The sequence below is a fragment of the Mustela nivalis genome (genome assembly GCF_964662115.1).
Source record: "Mustela nivalis genome assembly, chromosome: 8".
Classification (NCBI taxonomy): Eukaryota; Metazoa; Chordata; class Mammalia; order Carnivora; family Mustelidae; genus Mustela; species Mustela nivalis.
This window is the reverse complement of record NC_139027.1, coordinates 14,871,767-14,882,516: the sequence shown is the minus strand read 5'-3', so window position 1 is coordinate 14,882,516 and position 10,750 is coordinate 14,871,767. Positions and strand designations below refer to the sequence as shown.

Sequence of the window (10,750 nt, the reverse complement as noted above, 5' to 3'; positions counted from 1 at the left end):
GGGAGGAGTGAAGCCTTCCAGGCACCGTCTCTGTCTGGGACTGGTGCTGGGAACCCCGTCCGCACCCCCTCTCCGCTCTTCCTGGGGAGCAGGCAGAAATGAGTCTGGATGAGAGACGAACTGTCCCGCGTCCATCTCCCTGTTCACGTGTCTGTTCTTCCCTCTCCCCTCTTCCCTTCCTTCCTCCCATCTGTCCTTCCATCCATCGGTCCTCCTCTTTGACCCAGTATCTGTGGAGCGTCTTCTCTGAACCAGGCACACGGGTGTGTCCCAGAGACTCGAGTTCGGGGGCCAGCCGGAGCAGGACCCTGGGGCTTGGAGCGGTCAGTGCTCCCTGTTTCCGGCCTGTTCTCTGCCTCCCCTGGGGACGCTCAGGAAGGGCTGGGGAGACGGAGGGTAGCCCGGTCGGGGGTGTGGGGGGGTGGAGTACGGACGGTGTCTGCCTGACTGGACGCCCCCACGTGCCACAGATTGGCTTTATGTCATTTCAAGACCATGAAAGATCAGAAATGTCTCTGGGGAGAAAAACAAGATCATTCATCCCGCTTGGGAGGAAAATTGACATAGCAGGAAAGTCGGGCCGAACTTGTGTTCTCAGAACCAGAAGTAGGTGTGAGACAGGAAGTCCAGATCTCTCCGTAGACAGACTTCATCACGCTGTCCTCTCCCGTCCTTCGTTCGCAAGACCGCTCCCGTCTTTCCGCGGCTCTTCTGATTTCTGGTCTGTGGGAAGCCTCCGGCCCTCACGCTCCAGGGCTCCGGGTGAGGGCTGTCTGTTGGGTGATGGAGGCCAGCAGTGGGGCCGAGCCCACAAGCCTCAGGCTGGGCCAGTAGCTGCAGAGATTCCTCGGAGACTCCAGTGCGGCTTCCTGGGCCGGCCCTGGGGTTCTGACTCAGTAGCTCTCGGCTGGAGCCGTCTCTGTCTGGCCTGCCTCTGGCACCCACGTCCCAGGGGTCAGGAAGGCGGACCGGCTCACCCTGATCCGAGAAACAAAGAGCAGGTGTCCCTGTCAGAGCAGTCCTCCTTGGCCCTTCAGGGTGTGTGAGGTGGCATGGCGGAAGGTTCTGGAAAGCACTTGCTATGCGGACGGAGAAGGCCCAGCACAAGCAGGGCTTGGGGGTGGCACCAAAGCAGAGTCGTGTGCCTAGGAGGTCTGTGACCTGAGCCTGTCTGGATTGTGCCCAGGATGGAGAAAGCAGGGTCGGGGCGCGTGGGACTTCCTGGCACACCCCTGCCCTGAGTCTCTACTCTCTGTTTCATCCTCAAAATGTGCAGGCTTGAGCCTATTGTCCTCACCCCACCCTGGATCTCCCTACTGCGGGGACACCTAAGGGGACAAGAGCGCAGGACTGCGAGTAGGCCTCGGCCCTGAGTGCATAGGTGTGCTCCGTCCTGGAGGTGTGACCCCGCGGCAGGGGCATTTGCAGCTCCCACAGCTTCTCCCATTTCAGCTGAGCCTCCGATTCGGCCACAGGTCGCAGCCAGACCGTGGGAATGGGCTCCTCTGAGCAGCTTGCCCTCCAGCCCCCGGGGCCGCTGGCACTCTGTCCATCTGCCGCTGGTTGGTCTGTGCCATCGAGGAAGGGCCGGCTTCTGCCGCAGGTTTCCCACACAGTGTTGCCAGCAGGAGCTCAGACGGTGACCTCTGTCTAGTGGAACTGCCCGCCAGGCAGACAGGCACCCCAGAAATTCTGTTTCCAGTAAACAGCGTCTTTTCACTATTTGCAGGAACCTTATAGTGGCTAATTTTGGTATCCACAGCAGGGATTGGATCGCCGTGTTTAAATAAATCTAAGTTTGTTTGTTTATTTATCTGCAGTGTGGCTTACGTATGCAGAGCTGCAGGAGCCAAGTCGGTAAAGGCTTCTGTGCGCTCTGCATCACCACCCCCCAGGGCAGGAAACGAAGCAGGCCCATGGCCCAGAACTCTCCCTCGTGCCCTCTCCCAGTTTGCCAAAGCAGCATCTGGTCCAAGGGAGGACCTTGGCCACTGGGTGAATGAGACATCAAGGGACCTTGATGAGGGAGACAGAGCCAGTGGGGGATGCTCTGAGGCTCTGAGTAGCCGAGAAGTTTCCTCAAGGAGATGGGGCTCGCTCAATGGGACTGAAGTATTTGTTGGAGTGATGGAGGTTTCCCTTCTCAAGGCTGCTTTCTGCTTGTCCCCGGGTACCACCTGATCCCAGCCTCAGGCTGCATCCACCCCCCTTTCCAAGTGGCTCTGAAGAGCCTGGCCCTGGGAACCCTGGGGGCACTCGCCCCTGCAGCCTCCAGAAGGAGAGCAGCTGCTCTGCCCCGTGTCCGGGCAGGCAGGCCTGAGTCCTGGCTGGCCCTTCAGGGCGGGGAGCTGTCCGGCAGTCATCTTGTTCGGGCTGACACTGCCCTGCTCCTCCCATACATCCTGAGGCACAGGGCCCAGCAGCTTCCCGTAGCAGGGTCTTAAACCTCAGGGTACTGGAAAGTTCCTTCCTCACCCAAGTTCAAGCTCACCTCACCTGCATGGCTCTGACCAGGCCATCTGCGCCCGCTGGCCGGGCTCTCATGAAAACTGAGCTGTGTCTGTGATTCTGTAGCTCTAAGAAGTCCAAGAAACGCCCTGAAGCGGCTGTGAAGCCCAAACCCTCACCCCGACTCACCATTTTTGATGAGGAGGTGGACCCTGATGAGGGGCTCTTCAGCTCAAGCTCGAAGCTCTCCCCACAGCGCCCCACAGAGGACGTGCCCCTCCAGGACCGTAAGTAGAGCCTCCAGGCCTTCCCTGTACTCTGGGTGTCTGCTCCATGACCCAGCCAGACTCTTACAAGTGGCTTGGACCCACCACACGTGAGCACAGTGGAGATCTTCCCTTGTCCTGTTTCGACGTGGTTCATGCTCAGCTTACAGAGATTTTCTGCTGGAGAGATTAGTCATGCGCTTTGTGTCCCCATAGCCTGGAACCTTCCAGGACTGTATGTTTGTTCTAGTCACCCTGGGGAAGTGGGGGTGGCATCTTTATCATTCCAGTGGCCAGATGTGGGCACTGTCTGGGAGGGGGATGCAACTACCCAGGTGTGCCGTGGCTCTATGATAGATTCTCTGTGACCTGAGTAGACCCCACTGGAGGGTCCTGGGCAGAGTCGGAATGAGGAGAGCTGAGCGGCCTTGGGACCGCTCTACTTGTCCCGAGATCTGACCTTTCGTCACCCGGGTCCTCGTTCAGGATGGACAAACGCTGCCCCCCATTAACCCAGCACTTGGTGACCACCCACGGAGGGCCAGGCTCTGTGCCGAGCCCGAGAACACATTGATGAGAAAGTCCCGGCCTCACGGCTCGAAGGACATGTCTTGGCGATTTCAGCATCGCCTTTGAGTGCTGTCCCTTGCCCTCTTGCTGTCCCCTTCCGGGCCTCTTCCTCCAGTTCTCTGCTCTGCCTTGTCCCTTGCTCACTGTCTCCTAGCCAGGCCAGGAGGCTGGACGAGGCTGTCCCCACCTGTGCCCCCAGCTGCTGAGGACAGGCCAGGACATCCTTTGACCACTCTGCCCCTGCCTTCTCCACAGCCCTGAAGTTGTTCGAAGACCCTGACCTCGGCGGTGCCGTCCCTCTAGGTGACCCCTTGCTGCTGCCTGCTGCCCGTGAGAGCGGAGGGCCTGTGTCCCACGCAGAGCTGTTCAGGTACCACCTGTCCCTCGGGCGCTCCTCCGCCAGCCCTCAGAGCAGCCTGGGCAGAGCCAGGAACCCGTCCCTGTGTGGGAGCATCTCACCGGCTTCGGCCACCAAGGGAGGGCGTCTTGGCCCATCAGAGGCAGGAACCTGTGGGTGGGCGCTGACCAGGAGGCAGCGGCGGGGATTGGGGCAGGGGTGGGGATGGGCCACAGGCCGGGTTGCTCTGCGAGTTCCAGAAAGAACTTCGTGAATACGACTCTTTGCCTTCCCACACTCACGCTTTCATAATTTATGTGGAGAATAATTAGATTATATAATCACAAGAGCAAGTATAACTGGCATAAATACATTTAGGAACAACCATTAAAGTGGGTTCTTGGTAGCACACAGCCCTCCCCGGGGAGAAAACCGCAGGTGTGCTGGACCGCGGCCGGTCCCAGGAGGGTCCCAGGGGCAGGCTCTAGGGGGAGGGCGAGGCATGGTCTGTTGCACAGAGGTGGGTGGACAGTACGTGTGCACGGGGGCTCCGGCTTCAGGGTGCTGGCTGTGGTCTGTGTGCCACACCCTACACACGGCCTGATTTCATCTTCACAGCGGATGCGAGCTCCCCCAGGACAGAGCCGGGTTTGGAACCCAGTCCCCCTGTTCTGTGTCCTGTCCTTCCTGCACCTTCCAGGACCCTCGAAGCACTTAGAGGCTTGGAGATCTGCCTCCTGCCCTGGGCCAGCCGCTTCCGCGTGTGCTGGCTACGCTCTCGCATGCTTGGTACTGTGTGTGTCCGCTGCGTCACCCACATCCCCAGAACGCGGCTGTGCTCAGTGGTTTACAGGAGGCTGAGCTGTGTCTTTCCAGGAACATGGTGCTGAGACACTGTCCTCTGCGCCGTTAGCAGCCTCGGGCTATTAGCCCTGTCAGTGCCCGAGTCACAGCGAATGCATCTTGTCTTCACATCTCCCCATGGCCCCGACATCTGTTCGCTGTCATCTGTGTCCTCGCCCCTGACCGCCCCAGCAGGCTGGGAGAAGCTGGGGTGGCGAAACCTTGAGAGGAGAAACTGAGGCACGAGGAAGCAGACTAGTAGAGTCAGTCCCAGGGAGGGCGTCAGGGCCCCGCCGAGTGTGCCCTCCTTGGGGAGACTCTGCCATCTCCAGGACTCGGTGTGTCCCAGGGAGGCCATTCCGTGGGGCCTTTCTTGGCACAGTCTTTCCTGAGTCTGTGATGCCAGCACTTCCCGACCCACGTTCTTCAGGGCTCCGGTGTCCCTTCAAGGAGTTCTGTGGCCAGACGGCTGGGGCAGTACCAGTGTTCAGCACGGCTCTGGGCGTGACTAGGAAATAGCATGTAGCATTGCATGTTTCCGTTGGTCTCTGGGGCCCTTTCCCTTTGTCACGCCTGTTGGCGTCCCCCAGAGCCCTCTGAGAATTCCTGGGGGATGGGTGTCCGCGGCCCGGCCTTCACTCTGCCACACGGCTGGTGAGCATGAACTCCCGTTCTGAGAGCAGGAGCCGAGTCGTACTCTTTGTGCCGGCTCCACGACTATCCAGGCAGCGATCGGGGTTCCTGACGATGAAAAGCTTCCTAATCCTCATCCATTCGCTGATGCTATCACCCGCCCATTGATGGCATTGTGGCCATCAGCGAGCCTGAAGCCCCCCAGAGCACTCTGCCCCACAGGTGTGGGGGTCTCACAAGCTCAGTAACCCCCTGCTGTGCAGCCAGGCCAGTGGTCGGCCTGTCCGCTGTGAGGACCTGGGGAGGTCCCTCTCTGTGGGAGCTGGGCCTTGCATTCGTGAGACCCAGTTCCAGCCGTGACTCAGGGAGCCTGGGTAGAAATAGAGTTCATGGAAAGGGGTGCCCCTGCCGCCACCTGTACCCCAAGCGTGATGGTCCCACCTGCCACGACAGCAGCTGCTGATGAGTTCCCAACAGGGTTTGCCCCAGCTGCATAAATCCGGGCTGCTCACACGGGCTCTTAGCTGCTGCTGCTTCCTGAAGGCCACTGCTCGAGGATAATTCAGTCCCCCTGAGCTGTCCTGGGGCTGCAGGAGGAGCCCGCACCTGCCCCAGGGCCTCAGGGATGAGCCGCTGCCTCGGGGAGCCGGGCCACAGCTGAGCTGAGGTGGCCAGGAGCAGCCGGTCTTGTCACACTTTGGGGATTGCCTCAAACCCAAGACAGCTACCTCTCCGAAGGCCTGGCTTGGGCTGGGCCCTCTCGGGCTGGGCTGGAGGGACAGCTCTGCCATCCTCAGAGGCTCTGACCCCTTTGGGGTCTCTGCCCCACCGCAGGGGGGTGACCCCAGAGCTCCTCTGGCAGCTGGTACTTGGCAGGCCGCCCCTCCAGGGGAGGATGGTGCTGGGCACGCCACGCTCCAACAGACTGCTTCCTAGCCCGGTTGATGTCTGAGCTGGACCCCATTGACATGGGGAGACTGAGGACCAGGGAAGGAACATGACGAAGTGGACTGAGGCCACTGGTGAAGGCACAGCGGGAGGGAAATGGAGCCATGTCCCAGGAGCCGTGTGCTGTGCTTCCAGGCCCACAGCGGCTCTGCAGGCCTTGCTGGGTGATGCCGGCGTTTTCATCTCGCAGTTGGGGACTCCGGGGTCTTCTGCCTCTAGCACCTGAGCCCTCTCTCCCCTGTCCCCAGCATGGCAGATGCGGCCTGCTGAGATACCCTTAGACACCTTGGCCCAAGTATGGGCAGCACTGGTCCAGATGTCTCTGCTGGTCGCTGGTTTAAGCAGCATATAAAGGGCCAGGCATCCTCTTTTAGGAATTCAAAAATTGGCCCTTGGATTTCAAAGGGAGCTTTCCGTGTGACTCTGTGAAAGCCCCCAGGATAGTGTTACCAGACTCCCCACTGTTCCCCAACCCTGGGTCTCCTGCTGTCTCCCGGTTCCAGACTAGACTGGCCGGCACGCAGCTTCTCCCAGAGGGCAGGACGCCTGCTGCACGCCTGAGAGTGTGAAGCCAGGAACGCATGTGTCCGCCTTGTGCCTGAGAGCATGAAAGCATGAAAGCCCTGATCGGGCCATTTTCCTTAGCATCTTCTGGAAGCTAGAGCATCCCTGAAATGACCTCATCCAGCTCCTCTCTGATGTGGATACTGAGGCCCAGGGAGGGGAAGGACCCTGCCAGCGGTCACTTATTTTGCAGTTCTTTCAATTACTGTGTCCAGATGGGACTGCTGTCTGTCAAAGGACAGAAGATTGGACAGCAGGTGTCCTGAAGCCTGACCCAGAGAGAATTTCCTGAGGATGCAGGTGTGTGGAGTTTTTCACAGAATCCCAAGAGAAGCTCCTCCCTCAGGGGAGGAGTCTGGATCAGGGGGTCTGGATTAGGTCCTCAGAGGCAACATGTCCAGCAGGTGTCACCTGAAGGGCCTTAGGGGGCCTGTGGCCTCAGCAGAAAGGCCCTCAACCCTGGAGAAATTCCAATCTGAAAGGGCTTCGTTGCATTGGTGCCCCAGGAAGGCACACACACCTGAGAGACCCAGGCACCCCCAGGCCAAGTCCTGTTCCTTCACAAGCTGGCCGTGAGCTCCAGACAAGGCCCTTTATCTCTTTGTACCTCAGTTTTCATATTTCCTGTCTGTGAAATGAGATTACGACCTGCTCCCAGACAGCGTCTAGTTACCATTCAGTGAATTAGTGAACGTGGAAATGCCCGGCCTCGGTAGGCATTCAGCACGGTGTGCCTCGGGTGGCAGGGTGCTGGGACGGATTGAAAGGGTCTTGCATTGTGCTTCTGGTTTCCACAAATTGAGTTCCTCCGCCAGGAACCGGCAGCAGATGCTCGCTCAGGCAAAGAGGGCAGAGGCAGGTTGTGGCCTCTGGGATACCTGGTACCTGGGGCAGGTCCTGTGTGACCGTCCCACTGCCGCGGGCTGGAGTCCCACCCAGCGATGGGCTGTTGGGTCCAGGACTGAGGCCCCGGCCCTCAGTGGGCCCACAGTGGGCACCGTGGATGGGTGGCACCACCCACCATGGTCAGATTCCCTCATCAAGTCTTTCTTGGGCTGAACTTGGTGCAGACGAGGGCTCGGCTCCTGAAGTCAGACGCCCTGGTCCGGACCCAGGCACCGTCACACGTGGTCGTCTCACAGGTAGCTTGGCCTCCTGAGGCTAGAGTGTCCCACCTGCGGGGTGGAGCTCCACCGTACCCCCCAAGGGGTTTGGGGTTGACCAAGGTACTGTGTATGTTCGCAGTGCTTGGTACAGAGCAGGAGCTCTGCGTCTGGCAGCTGTTATTCTTCTTGGGAGGTTGAAGGACAAGTCCCCTAAAGGACCATCATCTAGCGGGGGACCCCCTGAAAAGCAGAGGCCACTGAGGGGCTGCAAGGAAGGCAGAGGCTGTCCCCCAGCTCCTGTGGAAAGGCTGGGTGGGGCAGGGCCCATTGCCCTGCCCAGAGCGGGGTGCCCTTGCCTCGGGCACTTGCTCCCTCTGCAGGAGGTCACATTCAGAGCTTCCCCTCTGGTTCCCTAGAGTTGAAGAGGACTTGGACCAGATTCTGAACCTGGGGGCTGAACCCACAGCCAAGCCCCAGCCCAAGCCTAAGCCGCCAGTGGCCGCTAAGCCAGCACTTCCCCGAAAGCCAGCCGTGCCCCACCCAGCGGGCCCGCCAGAGGCCGTAGCGGGGCCGCGGAAGCAGCAGCAGCAGATTCAAGCCATGGACGAAATGGACATCCTCCAGTACATCCGGGACCACGATGCGCCCAGCCAGGCCACCCCCAGCCTCTTCTGACCCTCGCACCCCTGGACTGGCCCTGGGCTGGCAGAGCCTCTCCCCAAAGGGATGTGCACCGAGGGAGGCACCGTGCCCCGCGGGGCCAGGACCTCTGCTGCCAGGGGAGGGGGTAGACGCCCAGGTCATAGGACCCTGTACTACCTTGGTATTTTGTTTTGTTTTATTTGCCTGTGGGGTCAGAGAACCCTGCAGGGCACAGAAAGGGATTCCCCACAGAACTGGGGTCAGATGGTCTCGGCCACGTGGGTGTGGAGGGGAGAGCATGTGGGGTGCCTTGCTAGCCAGGAGCTCGACCCCTTGGATGAAGCTGAGGCCGCAGGAGCCCCAGGGTGCCTTACTCAGGGCAGGGAAACTTTGTGTCCATCGATGCCTGCTGCAGGGTAGGGAGGGTCTGCAAGCCTGGGAGAAGGAGTGGAGTCCCTGGGCAGTGTGGCTCCTGGGGACCTGCAGACTCCAAGAGGGTCCCCGGGGGACAGATGCAGAGTGGGTGCCCGGGAGAGCCTGGTTGGGTGGCGTGTTCCTGAGCAGCCTCTGGTCCCCAGGGGCTAAGCGGAGTGCTTTCCCATGTGTCCAACTCGAGGGAGACATGAGGCCCAGTGCCTGTCTCTTTTGGGTGTGGACGGCCTGACAAGCCCCTGGTCTTCCTCCCTCCTTTCCCAGGGAATGCCATGGCCAGTGTCCACCCTTGCAGCTCTGAGCAGAGTGGTCATGGCACCCTCCAGAACACTGCCTGGCCTGAGGCTGGGGCATCCCTCCTACTCGCGGTGGGCCTAGGCAGCATACTCTTAGCTGCTGCTTCAAGTACTTTGTCCAGCGGTGGGTGCTGCCAGGCCTCCCCTGTCCCCCAGATCTGGACATGCTCACCGGCCTCTAGGCAGCGGGGACCGCCTCTCCGGGGAGAAGGAGCCCTGTGCCAGAGCAGGGCCAGTGCCTTAGACTTGCCCCCCGCCCCCACACCCCTGCACACGGGGCGGGCATGGTGCAGTGCTCAGGAAATTCAGTGAACGGTGTTGAATAGAGCAAAGAGTATCTTTTTTAAAAATATATTCTTCATGTTCCAAACTAGTTTTTATTGAGACGGTTTTTAATGAAATGCAACCCCTGTTGTCCCTTGGCTTCTCCCGCTTAATGGAGACCCCAGAAGGGGGTTTGGAGGTGGGACCCCAGAAGCTTTCCTGATCGGGACCACCGGCCAGCCCTGAGGGAGGCTCCAGACCAGGCCGGTTGTTGGCCACCGTCAGTCTCTAGTGCCCTGCTCCTGCCCCGTGTCCAGACCTGTGACCCTGCGGGGCCTGTGTCTGCTGCACCCCGGCACCTGCGGCAGCTGTCAGGTCTGAGGAGGCTGCCCTCCCCCAGCCTGGGCCAGAGGGACAGGAGGGAAATAGGCAGTCATGAGGTCTGAGGGCTGCATACCTTCTCCTCTGCCTTCCCGGGGCTTCCCGGTCTTCGTCCCCGGGGCAGCGGCTGCCGGCTGCGAGGCTCCTCAGGCCTGCCATCCACTTCCCTTTCACTGCCAGGCCTCGGGCCCCCACCCTGCAAGGCCTCCGAAGGAGAGAGTGCTGAGGGGAGGGCGGTCTCTCCGCTCTCCGTCCTGTGCCAGCTCCCCACCCGCTGCCCCTACTCAGCAGCTATGACACGGGCGGAGGGCACAGCCGGCAGGTGCCCAGAAGGGGTGGCAGAGGGAACCTACCGTCCTGGGGTGGGGTCACCCACTGCAGGCCGGCCTCCTCCCTGGAGGCCTGGTGCTGCCTAGACACCAGAGTGAAGACCGGCATATCCCCCAATAATGGCGCTCGACTGCGGCTGGTTCTCCTCCGTGGATCTGTGATCTGCTGGTGAATTGATGACGCCCGGTGATCCAATAAAGGTCACATCAGTGACTCACTCCAGCATTTGTTGATGGTGGTTTCTCTGCACCCAGTCTGGCAGGGAACGCTGGGGAGGGCAGGGGAGCATCTTGTTGGCCACGGGCTTGGCAGGGGCTGCTGCCCTGGAAGGACCCTGGGGTCCGCCCCGGCTCTGCCCAGGCTCCCAGGCTGCTGCTCACAGGGCGAGTTGAGGCCAGAGGGAGGATTCCACTGTGTATGCAAACTGGGGCCGAGGGGCCAGAGGCCCAGGCTCCGCAGGGATCACTGCATCAATAACTGGCCAGCCAGGACCCTTGGAAATAGTCTGGAAAGAGGACCCTTAGCATCTCTTCACAGTGGGGACTGGCCTCGGCTTGGACTGGTTTTCGGCTCTTTAAGCTCCAACGTCAAGTACATCCTTACACACTCCCGTCCTGGCCTGCTTCCCCGCCGCTGGAGCTCAGATTCTGAGACACTGCTCTGTGCCTGGGCCCCAGAGGTCCTGGCCAG

At 60.5% G+C, this 10,750-nt stretch overlaps 1 protein-coding gene across 1 annotated transcript in view; it reads left to right on the top strand.

Annotated features, from left to right (window-relative positions):
- Window positions 1-10,282, top strand: part of HS1BP3 (HCLS1 binding protein 3) — a 29,639-nt gene extending 19,357 nt beyond the window's left edge. The window contains exons 5-7 of the mRNA XM_082744209.1: window positions 2,575-2,735; window positions 3,540-3,654; window positions 8,132-10,282. Of these exons, the coding sequence (XP_082600335.1) occupies window positions 2,575-2,735; window positions 3,540-3,654; window positions 8,132-8,390 (535 nt within the window). The 3' untranslated portion in view covers window positions 8,391-10,282. The remainder of the gene's footprint in view (window positions 1-2,574; window positions 2,736-3,539; window positions 3,655-8,131) is intronic.
- Window positions 10,283-10,750: the final 468 nt, after the last annotated feature.